The following is a 17583-nucleotide window of genomic DNA, read 5'->3' on the forward strand; positions in this document are numbered from 1 at the left end:
ATCCTCTTTCTGTGTGTCCCCTCCTCTGTCGATTGAAGGTAAGCAATGCAACTGCAAATCTATCGGCGACAGTCGCTTTCCTATTTTGACTGTAAAAACGACTATCTTTACGTGGGTTATTACTTTCGAATCAACTGAAAATAAAAATAAGAGTTAGTTTTTCAGAGAGTATTACAGAGATAACAAAAAACTATTTTGCTTGTTAGCACTTGTGTACGTTAATGTACGCATACGCAACTTCGTTTGAGTGATGAGTAGTGGTTGACCCGAGGCAAAAGGGCCGACTTAAGCCAACAGGGAGCTGCCTCGAGTAACGCGTGTCTCAGTGCTATCGTAGATGAGAATGTCACTCTAAAATAATTATAACTCTATCTTGGTCGCCAAATAGTTACATCTCTTGAATAATAATATAATCATATTAATATAAATCATATGCCGTAATGATTCCAACGTTTTATATATTTCATACTATGATATTATACAAAAAAATATACAGACGTATCTCTCATTTAAAATCTATATATATAAAAGAAAGTCGTGTTAGTTACACTATTTATAACTCAAGAACAGCTGAATCGATTTGACTGAAAATTGGTGGGCAGGTAGCTTAGAACCAGGAAACGGACATAGGATAATTTTTACCCCGTTTTCTATTTTTTATTCCGCGCGGACGGAGTCGCGGGTAAAAACTAGTATTCAATATAATTCAACAGTCTTGTTAGGAAATAAATATTTCAAATATTTTTAAGTACGAGTATGATTCTCATAATCATACTAATATTATAAATGCGAACGTTTAGATGGATGGATGGATGTTTGTTTGAAGGTATCTCCAGAACGCCTCAACGAATTTCGATGAAATTTGGCATAGTTGTATGATCATAGTCTGGAAGGACACATAGACTACTAATTAAGTTTTTTTTTTAATTCGCGGACGGAGTCGCCAGTGACAGCTAGTTAATTATATTTCTTACCAAAGTGACATTACAAAAATGTTGCAAAAATGTCATTTACATTTGCATCAATTGTCGATTAAAAAACATATAGAAAAAAATTACAAAGCATTAGCTAGCTTACGTTTATGTCATCACAACGCTGGAGTTTTTTTTATGTTTGTAATTTTTCTACTGTCATTAGTTGGCTCTAAGTACAATAAATGATTGATGGTTTACGCATATATATATAACAGGGCATAAAAAAAACAAATTGAAACACAACTATTTAAGGAATTAAAAATGTCTTCTTTTTAAACTTATAAAACATTCAAAATTAGACTGTAAATTACTTACTGATTTTGTTACAGAAGCAGTACTGCGACATAAGAACCGAAGTCTGCTGCAGAGTGGACGCCTCTTTATCCGGAGTACCCCAGACCCCACTTGGTGCTGGCTTCGCTACCGCCGATACTGAGATCCAAGGTTCTGGACTGCTCAACACCGCCGCCATCAACACGCAGAGCACAAGCAATCAAGGCTTTGGGATCCAAACCGCATCCAACGGAGCTTCCAGTTACGACGCCAACCAAGCTACTTTCGGCACCAACTTCGGTTCAACCGGCATCCCAATTAGTTCTACCGGCGCTTTTGGCCCAACAAATTCCCCCACTGGATTTACTGGCTCCACTCTGCGTCCAGTGTCAGGCCAAGGCAACGTCCTTGAAACTGACACCTTCACTTCTCAGAGCGCGAACACAAACGTGTTCAGACCCGGCGCAGTCGGCACCGGCCTCAAGCCTGGCATTCCTTACCTACCTCCCGTCGACAACACAAACAGCGGCACCAACGTCGTCAGTTCCACTGTGTTCCCATCAACTCCTTCGTTCACAACCCCCCGCCCAGTTTCCACACCCCGCCCAATCCTTCCCCGTCCAGTCACAACCCCCCGTCCTTACACCCCAGTACGTCCAGTAACAACCCCACGCCCTGTAAGCAGACCAACGTACCTACCACCTGTGTCTTCCACCTCTGCCCCCGGATACTTACCACCAGTGGGTGAACAGACCATCAACAGGGAAACCTTCGTGCCCAGCCCTGACTATAATGAGGGTGGAATTATTCTGGATGAATCAAGATTTCCTTCAACGACTCGTCAGCCGACTGTACCAGTTCTGAGTAAGTTTTATACATTTTAACTTATTGTAAATTCTTACTCAATCATCTCATAAAAACTAAAGGCCTGATTCACAACATCCGAGTGAAATCCTGAATGCTGCTACTTGCAACTTATCTGACGAATAAAGTCATCTCATAAGTCATCAGTTGGCTTTCACACTTTTCGGTGTTAAAAAAAGTTCCTAGTAAAATATATGTTGGATCTTCCGTCAGATACGATACAGATATAAGTTATTTGGTGGTTAAAGTTATTTGACTGATCTTTGTCAAGGAGGAACATCGTTTTTGTGTTGTGAAACAAGTAATAAAAATGAATCTTTAATTTAACGACTAATTAGATGATTTTTTTTTGTTGACACTTAATCACACAAGACAATTGGTGATGAATTTTTTCTCCTTTGTGCATTACGTATGATATTTTGTTATTTTCACAATGCTTTTTTATATCTCTTTAATTGGTGCAAAATATGCATTCAAATTATATAATAATACGTACAGGTAATGCATTTAATTTGTTAATTAGTTATTTTGCACTTTACTTGGACATTGTGAAACAGACTCTATGTATAACGCTTATGTTTCGATAACCAGGTGAAATCCCTGCCGGATGTGCTGCCGCTTTAAAATGTACCCCCATCGAGTTCTGCACAGCTGATGGAATCATCTCCAACACTACGATTATCCTATCAAGAGATCAAAATGCTTACAGAGTACCACTTACTGTAAGTACAATGTATATTGAAATTAAAGCGATGTGCTATAACAATAATTTGCTACTCGTTTTTATGTTTTTTTTTTCAAAACTATCGTGTATTTTGATCAGGACTGTAAAGACTTGGCGACTGGTCGCATCGGCAAATGCTGCCGTGACCCCTTCTACACTGACCCCTGGCCGACCAACCAGCTCGGCAAGTGGGTGCCCGGTGTATTCGGAGGAAACGACGGCAAATACGTGCCTGATAACCGCGATAGCTCCAGTACGATTCGAAACCAGGTCACTGGCAGACCTGACGTTACTGGAAGCACTATTCTAAACAATTTCAGGTAACGTGGTGAAGTAAAATATGAATGCCTAGGCCAAGATTTTATGAAAATACTTGGAACAAACTTTCCCTTTCTCGTTAAATTTATTTTTTGGTATACTGAGAGTGTAAAGATTGAACTTAAAAATCATAACCTCATTTTGTAATAATTATTTACTTTACAGCTAGATGGGATTTCCGATTATAATGTGTAAAATTAGTGCTAATTTTTAATTTTATTTTTGCAGGACCCCAAAACCAACTACTCCTACTTTTGGAACAACCCCAGGTCAGGGTGTGCAATTCACACCGAGCTATAACCAAGTGCCACAATTCGGTCAAGGGCAATACGCTAAAGGTGGTGTGGGTCAATACGGTCAGGGTGGTAATGGTCAAGTAACTCAAACCGGTATTGGACAATACGGTCAAACAGGTATAGGTCAAACTGGTCAGGGACAAATTGGCCAAACTGGATTTGGGTTAATTGGTCAGGCTGGTATTGGTCAAACTGGTCAGGTTGGTTCTGGACAGACCGGTCAGGTCGGTGTTGGACTCGGCGGACAAGCTGGAATTGGGCAGAGAGGCCAAGTCGGAGTAGGGCAAGTAAGTTTTGGACAAAGAGGACAAGGTGGCATCGGACAAATAGGACAAGTAGGAGTGGGACAAAGGGGACAAGTTGGAATTGGACAAGGAACTCAAGTTGGTATTGGACAAAGAGGCCAGGTGGGCATTGGACAAGTCGGACAAACTGGCATCGGCCAAGTTGGTCAAACTGAGATTGGACAAATCGGCCAAGCTGGTATTGGCCAAACAGGTCAAGTTGGAGTAGGACAAATTGGACAAGGGAGCTTTGGACAAGGCGCTCTAGGACAAAGAGGACAAGTTGGAGTAGGACAAATTGGACAAGGTGGCATTGGACAAAGAGGACAAGTTGGAGTAGGACAAATCGGACAAGGTGGCATTGGACAAAGAGGACAAGTTGGAGTAGGACAAATTGGACAAGGTGGCATTGGACAAAGAGGACAAGTTGGAGTAGGACAAATTGGACAAGGTGGCATTGGACAGAGAGGACAAGTTGGAGTAGGACAAATTGGTCAAGGTGGCATTGGACAAAGAGGACAAGTTGGAGTAGGACAAATTGGACAAGGAGGCTCAGGACAAAGAGGACAAGTTGGAGTAGGACAAATTGGACAAGGAGGCTCAGGACAAAGAGGACAAGTTGGACAAGGCAGCATAGGACAAAGAGGACAAGCTGGAGTCGGACAAATTGGACAAGGCGGCATTGGACAAAGAGGACAAGTTGGAGTAGGACAAATTGGACAAGGCGGCATTGGACAAAGGGGACAAGTTGGCGTAGGACAAATAGGACAAGCTGGCATTGGACAAAGGGGACAAGTAGGCGTAGGACAAATCGGACAAGTCGGCTTCGGACAAAGAGGTCAGGTTGGCTTCGGACAGGGCACTCAAATTGGAATTGGACAAAGAGGCCAAACAGGTGTTGGAGTTATTGGTCAAGCTGGTATTGGACAGACTGGACAAGTTGGACTTGGACAAAACGGAATTGGGCAAAATGGTCAAGCTGGTATTGATCAATTAGGTCAAGGCAGTGTTGGACAAATTGGCCAAACAGGCTTTGGACAAATCGGCCAAACTAGCGTTGGACAGATCGGTAATGTTGGAGTGGGTCAAGTTGGTCAATTTGGAGTAGGACAAAGGGGGCAAGTTGGTGTAGGACAGACAGGACAAGTCGGCATTGGCCAAGCTGGTTTCGGATTAGCTGGACAGGCTGGCGTAGGGCAAACTAACGTTGGCCAATACGGTCAAGCTGGAATCGGACAAGGTGGTCAGGGCGGTGTGGGTCAATACGGCCAGACTGAAACTGGTCAATATACTCAAAATGGCGTAGGACAATATACACAGAATGGAGTAGGCCAATACACTCAGAATGGAGTAGGGCAATACACACAAACTGGAGTCGGACAATACAGTCAACGACAAGTTATTGGTCAAGGTAATCCTTACTAACCGGCTACAACTATAATCTCATAAAAATGCTAATAGATTCTCATCTCAACAAAAATTTTACACCGAGTTGCGTTCGCTTTGTACACACAACGTTGAATTGTCGACGCGAATCGTATATTTGATTAGTAAAGGCAAAGTGACTAAATATCAACTGTTTAGATATACTCCGTCAGCATGAAAATTGTAGTGACTTTTCTCACGACGATCTTGGCACTTACAAATAGAAATGTCTGTGTCGTGAGCTGTGTACAAACTTCTATGACATTGAGTGAGTCGCTTATCGACTAATATCGCAACGTTTCGAAAATTTACATTGCTTTGTTTACGAAGGGTCAATTACATTTTTATCTATTTAAATATAATTTTTAAAAAAGTATAATTATATAAATAATACATAACAATAAAATTCTTAACAATAATTAGACAAATATCCATTCGTTTCGTATTTTTTTATTGTTGGGATTCTATTAGCATTTCAACTGGATTATAGATAATTAATTTTGTGACTAATAATTTAATTTTTGTTTTCGTTTTCATTATGTGTTGCATGTTTTAAATTGTTAATAAATTTCTAATCAACATTTTCAAATTGAAATTACAAAACGCTTTTTGTGTTTAACATAAATGTGACTACTTAAAATAATAAATAACTTGTAACAATTAGTTTTTGATAATAACAAATCATAGATTAAGTATTTACAGGGTTTTAAAGTCATTGTATTTACCTTCTGGAGAAATCATGATACAACTAAACAAGTACTGGAAAGAGAATTCCACAAATTATTTTTATTATAATCTTTGAAAGAAAAGCAGACAATGTATATATACGATAAAGTACTAATTCTGTTAATTATAATTTAAAACCTTAAAAACTCAATAGGCAAAAAACAAATGTTTTTAAAGTTTCAAAAATTATTGTATAAACTCAGAATTTTTTATCCTATTTGAATTCATGTTCTCTCCATTGTGTATGTTACATGTGGTTTTAGAACCTACAATTCACTTAGATCTTTTATTTTAATACAATATTTGTCACCACAGGACAAGGTCAGATCAGCATCGTTGGTCAAGGAAATGGAATCGAGCAAGGACAGGTATTTATTTAGTACTACGTAATAAAATATATATATACATAGATATTAATAAGTCCTCAAATTGGACAAGTTAAAAATACAAAGTAAAAGAACTCAAAAAGAGTTACAAAACATAGATAAACTTTCAACTTGAACTACGGCTTGATTTATTCTCAAAAATCTTATTATCACCATCAGGGCGCCATCAGAAACCAAGGCAAAGGTCAACGCAACAAATTCGGCTTTGTCTCGCAAGGCATCAAGCTTGAGAACGGACAAGGGCAATACACTGAACAAGGAGTGGGCCAAGCTGTTGTTCAGGGTGGAGGCGTAGGCCTTGTGCAAGGCGGCGGCGTCGGCATCCGACAAGGCGTGGGCTTGACTACTGAGAATGAGTACAGCGCCTCTTCTAACAGAATTTACCTCCAGCGGTACGACGGTGCTGGACAGTGTGGTGTTAAACATGTAAGTTAAATTGAATGTTGGATTGTTAAAGTTGATATAAGCTCGATCAGACCGACCAAATATTAATTTCGGACAAAGTTAGAGAGGAATTATTTAAACAGATGATGACATGAAATATCTAATAGCATTGAAAAAGTCGAATTTAATACGAAAAATTACGAAATCGACGAATGATTTCATCATGATATCAGAGGTTATGGTTCAAAGTCAATCCGTGAATATCGAATTTTAAATTATTTTCACTTAAATTTGACATTTCATTATATTTTCAATACCAGTACATATGATATTCTAATATTTTTGTATTTTTTTATAATGTTTTAATAAGATAGGTTCTCGAAAAAAGTAACGACTTATTTATTATTGGGACTGTCGAACATCTAGGACGGAGATAGATTATATGAAATGTGACTTGTTTAAAAACTGACGACTAAGATGACGGAAGATAGATGAATCTGAACTATGAAAACTTGCAACACCTATCAATTTTAACTTATCTTTTAGCTTATCAATTCAAGCATTTTTAATTTTTTAAATCCATTATTACGGTCATAAACAATCAATTACATAGATTAAAAACACTAACGAAATGTTTGAAAAAAAAACAAGTTGTCAATTATTTTTAATTCTGTTTATAATCTGTGGAAGTTTGGCAAACGGCTCATAAATAATCATCGGTATAGATAACACGGTTAATAAATATTTAATTAAATTATGTAAATTAGGAATGTGAACAGAGAAATATTTTACGACCAATAAAAGCTATTGCCAAATAGGGGTTTACAATTTAATATTTGAAATATAAAACTGAAATCGAAACAAAATCTAAAATCCATGTTTATTTTAATTTCTCTTTTGTTTCCCAGTTTGTTTTGTAAAAATATTTACCTTTTCTTTTTCTAAATTTACTAAATCTCAGATATAATTTTCCGATACTTAAACAAGAATATAAATTTTATTGTCTGTGACCACTTCAATTATTATCTTTTATGATTTAATTCCATATTTTTCCACGATTTTTTTACGCGTGAGTTTTTATATTAATGCTATGCTTTGAGATCAATGAACTTATATAAAGTTTATTTCACTTTAAAACAAGAAAATATGACATCAATTAATTATAAATGCTCTAATTATACAGAAAATGTCTCAATTCCGTATATAGCCAGCAGCAACACGATACGAATATTGAAATATATTTTGTGAAGACATTTTTATATTATTCTAGTCGAAGTATTAATTGAGCGATGGCTTTTATCAAATATCCAAAAACTTGAATTACAATTTAAAATTTAAATTACCATAAAAAGTCGAAGTTTAATATTTTGGAATAAGATATTTTTAATACGTCAGTTAAGGTCAAATTTGGAACAGAGATAGATAAAGTCTGGAATACTTAAATATCATTCAATCTTAAGTTTATTTGTTTTATTATTCAAGTTTAGCATTTATAAACCTTAGTTGGTTGGTTTTAGACTTAATATTTTTTTAGTACGGGTGTAATAAAAAATTATAATGTTACAAAAATATTGTTGTTTTTCTGAACTTGTCTTAAATTTAGATAAGACACACAAACACATTAACGTCATATCAATATATAGCTTTTTTTTAAATGAATAATTAAGGCATATTATTATTTTAATGTGTTATCACTGAGTGGAAAAATTAGGCCCATAAAATTTTATTTTCTCTCGACATCTAACTTAATTAAATAATCTACTAAAAAGCTAACAATATAGCTTCAACAAAAATTCCAACACTACATGTTTTTCTCATATGAATCGATTAACTGTTATAAATGAGGTAATGATAGAAAGAGACAGAAATATAGAAAAGAATAGTAGATGGTATGTTCATCAATAGCGCATTCTTGAAAGCCTAACTTTTCTAAGCGAACCATTAGATTTATGTCTTAATGACACTAATTTAGAGTATCGCGCAACTATTCCAGCCAGCAAAAGACAAAAATTAACATAGGAAACTGGCTGCTAAGCTCCGATAGCAATGGTTCAAGTAGAAGATGCCATGATTATATTTATTATATTTATCCAGGGCCAAAGACCGTACGGAAACCACAACAATCTGGAGGTAGACTTTGCGGAGATCCCCTGGCAGGCGATGGTACTGCTGCAGTCCAACAAGAGTCTGCTCTGCGGCGGTGTTATCTCCAGGCCTGACGTTGTATTGACATCTGCTTCTTGTGTTGACGGGTAAGAAGTTTTCTTTATTATTATCCAGCGATGATTACGATTCCATCTGATGTTAAATGGTGATACATACACTTGATCCTAATGTTATGTTCAGAGACCAAATCGAACGACGACAACCTTTGGGTCAAGTATAATAAAAAATTGTTCTTTTATTTAGTTTTATTTCTGAGGATGCTGTTTGGATTGAAAACTTATACAGTCACATTTCATACCTGTTTTCATATCTATAGTAATTTAATTATAAATTGTTTTGTCAGAAAATAATAAGAGATTTTTTCCAGATTGGACGCCAAGAACGTTCTAGTCAAAGGCGGCGAATGGAAACTTGGTATCGACGACGAACCTCTGCCTTTCCAGATCGTGCAAGTGAAAACGATCATTTTCCACCCAGGATACAAATCTGGAAGTCTCAAAGACGATGTAGCTATTCTTTACCTCAGTGAAAACTTGCGTCTAGCGAACAACATTCAACCGATATGCATGCCTAATTCTAAAGACTCCATCAATGCTTTCTACAATGGCGGTGGAGAATGTATTGTGACCGGATGGGGCAAAGTTGTACTGCAATGTAAGTTTTTTATCTGTCATAATTTTATTGCTGTTAAGTGACAATGTTATGTCATTATGTATGGTTTGCAAAACATAACGGTGATATTAGGATTGGATTTTATGATTTAGGTATGTTTTATCTGTGCATAATTTTATAGACCAATAATTTCTTGAGTTAGTTTTGTATTATAATTGACTAAGGTTTTAAGTTTACAAAGTTTAAAATTGAATTTAACCAATTTAAAAAAAAATTGCATAACTGATTTCACTAACATAATCAAAGAAACAAGAACAGTGTTAACAGTGGTAGACGCTACTAACAACAACATCTGTTGCACGAATGGGCCGACTCGATCCGTGCAATACCTCGACCACGTTACCGCGTTGTTGCGTTCCGAAGGCCTTATTATAGTCCTCTTTCCCTTCCCGTTATTTTCTTAGAAGAAAAAGGGGAAGTGGATTTGATGGACCTCTTACATCGGATCGAATGCAAAGGAAGGGAAATAACTCTCTTTCTGTACCTCTCCTCGTCCGTCAATGCGGATGTCTTTGGGCAGCGATCGCTTCGCTATTTCGGTGAATTCAGGTGGCCGCTTGATCGTTTACCACTTTATAAAATAAAAAGAAGTTACTCAACAAGGAGAAATACAAATTGACGCCAATACAAACCGTCAATGTAATAAAATAAACAAGATGTTTATAACGAAGTGTCAAATATGCGAGTCTCCTAATTGGATTGCGCACAAAAGTTTCACTGTTCTGCGTGTTGCGTGTAAGTGAAAGATTGCGAACATTTGTTCAGCGTATGACAAATTTGATGATAGGAAGTTAATCTTTATCGGGCTATTCAAATATAGTCAACTATAAAAACACAGGGATGTTTAAATGAAGACGAGTTATGGAATAGCGTTAAAATAAAACGTTGTATAATAATTCAATTCATTTTAAGATAACGTTTCATGGCCGTTATATAAGACTCATTGGCGTTTCTGAATTAGAAATATGAATATTAGTTTTACGCTCATAAACTGGTGTTTTATATATTTTTTCAATGAACAGTTGACATCTATAACCGTGACCCAGTGAAAATATTCGCTAAATGTTAAATGGCTGACCCCAGAATCAAAGGCTTTATGTGATAAACAATCGAACGAAAATTTGTATTGATACAAGTTAGTCAGGGCAAGGGGCATGGTTCTAGAATAAAGACCTAGGTCCAGGAGAGGTCCTAGGCCATAGAGTAGCTATCACACAAAGACAAGATAATTTTAAAAAGATTTACCCTTAATAGAGATGATCAAAAAAGTTCGCAGATATTGGTACTATAAAACTTTTATCGATTTTTTAAAAAAATCTTTGAAGTGAGATTAAAGACGATGTGCATCGTAAACCGGTTGAATTAATAAAATGCCGATTGGGCCGGCGAAAACTCGTAAACACAAAATATGGAAAATGGAAAGTGTACTCGTAAGTGTCCGCCATTTTGGGGTCATTGTCGGAGCGGTAGCGATAGCATGTAAATTGCGAAATAATGAAGGAATTCCAGAAAGATTTTTGGAATTTTTAATTACTTCGATTCCGCCATAAATAACATAAATAACTATCCAGTAACTTTTATGAAAAAAAAAACTTTAATATAACATATTTCATAATGCAGATTTATGACGCAAGTTAACCCAAAATAAAACATTTGAGGCATTGAAAGTTATAAGTATTAAAGAATGTAAATTATATTATTAGTTATATTTTTATATTACGAAATTAAATTCTTTTCCAGCAAATAAATTATTCGTAATAATAATCAACCGGTCTCTCACAACCAGTCATAACCGTTTCTAATTGATGTAGCGTTTACATACAAAATTGATAATTTTAACAGCCCACAAAAACTTACGCGGAATTTTTTTTAATTATAAATTTTGCCCAGAATCTTGTTTCCTGGTGCATTTAAAGTTTTAACTGTCTTTAATTAAATATAATATTTATTAAAATTTAAAAGCAAATAACCTAAAAATTTAATTACGTCAATTACTAGGTCATTGTTAAATTAATAATATTTAAGTTAAATATAACTTCGAGAGCTTAAAATAAACATTCCTTTGTTAACAAAATGTATTTGTTCTATCATAGATAATACCTAACATTGAATTATAATTATTTGACGTATCAATACAAGGCGGCCATATTGAATTATTATTTTGGCGCTACAAGGTCAAATTAATCTAATATTTTATTTAAAGAATAGATAAATCAAAATCACTAAAGTATATTCAAATGTATACAGAATTGGCAATTAATAATACATTTTCATTATATTTGCAGATACAATAACTGTTAAAAACACTAAAATGATTTAAAAACAAAAGTTAGTAGTAGTTAGTGATTCGTTAAAAAAAGTTTTTGTGTGGCTTATTTTTTATAACCAGTTTTTTACTTACTTAAATAATGCTCTTCTAATAGGAGTAGTTAAATAAACTCTCAAATTAACGTATTCATATCTTTTAATATTAACTTCATAAAATGTTAAATGTGAAACAACTTTATGATAATTTCTACCCGGATATAAAGAAGTTTACTCTAAGACTATTTGTCACAAGCATACAAAATTCAAACTCAGAAAATCTAATGATCTTTGTCTATGAGCTTAATAGAAAAAGATGACTTAAATGCGTAATATTTACGAGCGACCGGTCATTGTCAACGCGCGCATTTTCAAGGTTAGAAAATTTATTTTTTAATTGACATGTGTCTGGTTTTCGAATATACATGTTATGTAACTTTTTCGTATCTATAATACAATACATTTGAATTAATTTAAAAACGAATGTATCAGACTCACGGTCATTAATTGGTCCCCAAAACACCTAGTGTAAACTTAGGATAAGACAGTAAAAGACTGTTTGAGTAACTATTAAATAACTATGAGTGCGATAGTTAGACGAACGGTTATATGTTAGACTGTTATCAGGAAATTTAAATTTAAAAATTAGAATTAAAAAAAAATAATTTTGCAACTATTTTTGCTGACAGTACCGTAAACGGGTTTGTTATCCCGACTTCGACCGCTGCACACCCATCATCCACTGTCAAGCTGTCTGTCCGTGTAACATCACGTGTGTGTTACGTAAAATTGACAATCATGTTTAACCGACTTTTGAACCAGGTTACTGTGGTCACTTCTAAGTGTTACTTAAATGTTTATGGTATGCGTACATTAACCCTTAACCGTTTAAACACTTCTGAAACGACCCTACCAAAATATTTTTATCTCGGGGGATGGCAATTGGAGGGAAAAAACATAGACACTATTTAGTTAAACACGTGTTTAACCCTTTGACCGCCGATGATTGTTATTACGGGCATCAACGTGTTTAAAATACGTTTTACTCTTAACCAAAATTGCTTCCGGAATAAGTGCTTTGTTGGTATTTGTTAATCAAGGAAGCCTATGCTTAAGCATATTTCAATAATCATAATTTCTGGTAATGTCTAATATCAGTGATCGATAAAAAAGTTTACATATGTTTAACCTAAAATGTAATTGAAAATCTGTCTATGGTTTTCATAGTTTAGGCCTGTTTTTTACCGTGGATTTCTGAGACCGAAATCTCCGTTTAAAAGATATCGTTATCTCTGTTTTGTCAAAGATAATGACAGGGATGACGATGTTTTGTACAGAAATTTAGATCACATTAATCCGCGGTTAGACTTTTATGTTTTGATCTTACTTTTTAATTTAAAAATAAATATTTTTACAAAAATCTTTTAATAATATTTCATACATATGTCACAGTTTTCTTACATTCAACCTTAAGCATAAAAAAATGTCGTACCAATGTGGGAATTACTAAGTAAACATTACCGTGTTATGTGTGGTCCTTCACGAAACACGAACTAACGTAAACACGAAAGAATTACGTGTATTTATAAGCACTTATTAACATTATCGCCCTGACTTTGCTCGGTTTGAGAAATAAAATAAACGAATGTATAATAAATCTTACTAATATTATAATTGCGAATGTTTAGATGGATGGATGTTTGTTACAAGGTATCTCCAGAACGGCATCTTGATGAAATTTGGCACAGATGTAGAACATAGTCTGGAAGAACAAATAGTCTACTTATTACGATTTATTTTTCATTCCGCGCGGACGGGGTTACAGAGTTCTTAACTTTTACTCAAAATTACTTATTATGACCAGGAAAATTCTTTTCTAGTTAATGTATTAAGTTTTTATTGGACTTTTTCAGTTAAATGCAACCATTATATTTATAGTAAACAGTATTTTTAACACTATCGTATACAATCTTACAAAGCTGTATATTTCAATAAAGTCATAAGTAAACATATGCTACTGTTTACTATCAATAAGTTAACCGTGGGTTTCTGAGAAGAAAATCTCTATTTATAACATATCGTTATCTCTGTTGTACCAAAGATAGAGGTGACGATATGTTTTATGCAGAGCTTTGGTTTCAGAAACCAACGGTAAGTAACATTAGAAGTTAAAAAGCTGGCAACAGGCTTTAAGTTACTTAACAGTAAGGACAATGATTCTAATATAAGTATTTAAGTGCATATCACAATATATATAATACATAAATATAAATCCAAAGTACATTAAATTATTGCAAAAATGACGAGTATTAAAGTTTATTTTAATTTTAGTATACATTTTTAATTCACACTTGTGATTTTGGGTCGCACAAATTCAGACGTATTCTGGGACATTCTACGACACAACAGTAACCTTTTAACTGGTCTTATACACGATCCAAATAAATCAATACCATTCTATGTAACTACTAAACGAATAGATTGAAAACTTATTTACAACATACATGTAACCCTGTCTTTGATAACTAAGCATGTTTTAGACATGTCGAGTTACTTATGACTTTTATATCAATAAATACCACTTGTTATGACATCGCGATATGACACCGGTTTATGGAATGTTGTAATATTCAACAGATTTATTTTTCTGATCGTGAGTTTCCGCTTGCGAAACGCCCGGATAAAAAACTTTTTTATAGTGAATTTCAGGACCAGTTTATGTCCTAACTTTTTTATGGTCAACGTAGTTTTAAAATAAATATTCTCACCTAAAGTTTTTCCCAAAATGCCGTGCTAGCCGGCGATGTATTCTTATGTAAATTTGCTCAAAACCAGTTCTATTTGAATCCGTGGATATCATTTGACTAGTTTTTTTTTCTAGCTTAAAAAGGTCAAAGTTATAATATAAGTTAGCAGACACTATTATATGCTAATTTATATGAAACGGAATACCTAAATGGGTTACGATAGCCTGGATAGGAATCTAATAAATCATTTTGAATCATATTTCTCTACACTTATTAAAAAAAATTATGCCCGACTGGCTCTAGAGGATAATGTTTTTGCCTATACATATGTTAGTTCCATTGTAATCGCCTGATTTTTTTTATAGAAACTAGTGTTCGCCAGTTGCCCGTGACTGTGATTTCAATAAATAACCCATATACCGACTTGTTGTTACTTTTTTTTTGATATTACTAAAGACGCTCCAATTCTATGAAGTGACATAGACAGTGTTTCCTTTATTTTTCTTTTCGTTCTTAATTAATGTTTTATAATTATTTCCAGCTCACCTGGCTGGCAGTATCATGCACAGCGTGAATGTGTCACTAATCCAGGCTGATCAGTGTGAGAGCAGATTGCAACAGGACTACCCACACTTGCTGGACAACTACGACCGTGACAGCTGCGCTTGCGGACAACCCACTAACCCATTGAACAACATCTGCAAGGTGAGTGGAAACAACACGAAATTCTTACAGTTGCAAGCAACAATAAACAAATTTATAGTTATTTCAATTGTCACTGTTTTATTTGAATTTTATTGTTGTCAATATCTAAATTTAGTTGGTAACTCTTACTTATCTATTACTAGCTTTTACCCGCGACTCCGTCCGCGCGGAATAAAAAAAAAAAGAAAGAAAACGGGGTAAAAATTATCCTATGTCCTATTCCTGGTTCTAAGCTACCTGCCCACCAATTTTCAGTCAAATCGATTCAGCCGTTCTTGAGTTATAAATAGTGTAACTAACACAACTTTCTTTTATATATATAGATTTAGTAGTTCAGTAACTATAAATCATAGTAATATTATAAATGCGAATGTTTAGATGGATGGATGGATGAATGTTTGTTTGAAGGTATCTCCGGAATGGATCAACGAATCTTGATGAAATTTAGCACAGTTGTAGAACATAGTCTAGAAGAACACATAGACAACTTATTAAGTTTTTTTAAATTCCGCGCGGACGGAGTCGCGGACGATAGCTAGTATATTTATAAATGTTAATTTGCAGGTGGATATCGGCAGCGCTCTCGCCTGTACGACCGGCGATGGTTACTACGTTATGCAGGGTATCTACTCCTGGGATTCAGGTAAGAATTCATAACACATACAACAGCAACAGCTACAAGTTGCAACAAACTTTCGGCTTCATTTATTACATCCCAAACTACGTTATGAACGAAGTTCATTTATAACTGAAATTGTAACTTCCAGGTTGTCAGACTGGCAATCAATTGGCTGCGTTCTACAAATTCGACATTGAATGGTACGAGTGGGCCATCGGACTAACAGAGAGCGTTCGCTACTCCCAGTACGGCGTCGGTACCAAGGTCACACAGACTAAGTACACAGTGACCTCAGGCACGAAGGACACCCAGTACACCACCGGAGTCAAGGGCTATGGCACCATAGGACAAGGACAGAACACACAAATCGGTGTTGAACAAGGGGCAAAAGGTAAAGCCGTAGTCGGTGCAGGACAGATGCTTCTCACATGACCCACTACAAAAACAGATGCTTAATAGACTATCAAAAATTATTGTATGAACAATAAATTATTTATCCCATTCGAATTTGTGTTCTTTCCATTGCGTAGGTTATATTAAGTTTGAGAACTTTTTACTCAGATTTATTATTTTAACACAATATTTGTCACCACAGGACAAGGTCAGATCAGCACCATTGGTCAGGGATTTGGAATCAAGCAAGGCCAGGTATTTATTACGCTCTACATAATAATAAAATAAGACGAAAATCTTCATAAATTAATAATATTATAAAATCTATTATTACTTAAGTACTCGAAATGTAACAGAGTAAATATACAAGGTTAAAAAACTCAAAAAGAGTTGCAAATTCATAAAAACATAGACAAACTTGGTTGTTTGTAAAGTTGGTACTTTAACAACTACCATACTAAATGAAAACATAATTTGGCCTCTGACTTTATTTATTTCTCAAAAATCTCATTATCATTATCAGGGCGCTATCATCAGCCAAGGCAAGGGTCAAAGCAACAAATTCGGCCTGGTCTCTCAAGGCACCAATATTGAGAACGGACAAGGGCAGTACATTGAGCAAGGAGTAGGCCAGACCGTTGTCCAGGGTGGAGGCGTGGGCTTCGTGCAAGGAGGCGGCGTGGGTATCCGACAGGGAGTGGGTATTCAACAAGGTGTGGGCATCCGACAGGGCGTGGGCTCGGCTTCTGAAAATGAGTTCAGCGCCGCCGCTAACAGGATTTACCTCCAGCGGTACGACGGTGCTGGACAGTGTGGTGTTAAACACGTAAGTAATATAATAAATCAGACATTATTGTAGATTATTTCATTATTAAAGAAGATTACTAGTGTTGGTCTTTATATAATCTATATATAGGTACAATCCTTCACATCGATCAGAAAATAATATAGAAAGTAGGAGAAGCAAAAAAGAGAAGAGACCGAATATTGATTTCGCCCAAAGATATAGAGGAATTGATGAAACAGGCAATGACATGAAATATCTAATAGCATTGAAAAATTTAATCAAATAAGAAAATATACGAAATCGATAAATAATATTTCATCATGATATCAGAGGTTATGGTTCAAAGTCAATGCGTGGATATCGAAATTTAAATTATTTTCACTTAAAGTCCGTTGTAAATGCCATAAACACAGCAATAACAAAAATTCAAATTATAGACTTTTACGATTACACATTAAAGATATCTTGTTTGAAAATAGAAAAAACTAGTTGTTAATTATTCTCAATCCGTGGACAGAAGTTTGGCAAACGGCTCA

General features: G+C 35.2%; 1 protein-coding gene across 1 annotated transcript in view; it reads left to right on the forward strand.

The window, feature by feature from the left end:
* The window catches only part of LOC106708339, a 40466-nt gene extending 23328 nt beyond the window's left edge, over positions 1–17138 (forward strand). Inside the window, exons 3-15 of the mRNA XM_045682569.1 lie at positions 1304–2111; positions 2703–2833; positions 2935–3155; positions 3382–3422; positions 6200–6252; positions 6430–6696; positions 8749–8906; positions 9188–9474; positions 15085–15248; positions 15813–15891; positions 16016–16258; positions 16463–16515; positions 16784–17138. Of these exons, the coding sequence (XP_045538525.1) occupies positions 1304–2111; positions 2703–2833; positions 2935–3155; positions 3382–3422; positions 6200–6252; positions 6430–6696; positions 8749–8906; positions 9188–9474; positions 15085–15248; positions 15813–15891; positions 16016–16258; positions 16463–16515; positions 16784–17119 (2841 nt within the window). The 3' untranslated portion in view covers positions 17120–17138. The remainder of the gene's footprint in view (positions 1–1303; positions 2112–2702; positions 2834–2934; positions 3156–3381; positions 3423–6199; positions 6253–6429; positions 6697–8748; positions 8907–9187; positions 9475–15084; positions 15249–15812; positions 15892–16015; positions 16259–16462; positions 16516–16783) is intronic.
* Positions 17139–17583: the final 445 nt, after the last annotated feature.

The sequence above is a fragment of the Papilio machaon genome, chromosome 19 (genome assembly GCF_912999745.1).
Source record: "Papilio machaon chromosome 19, ilPapMach1.1, whole genome shotgun sequence".
In the NCBI taxonomy this organism is placed as follows: Eukaryota; Metazoa; Arthropoda; class Insecta; order Lepidoptera; family Papilionidae; genus Papilio; species Papilio machaon.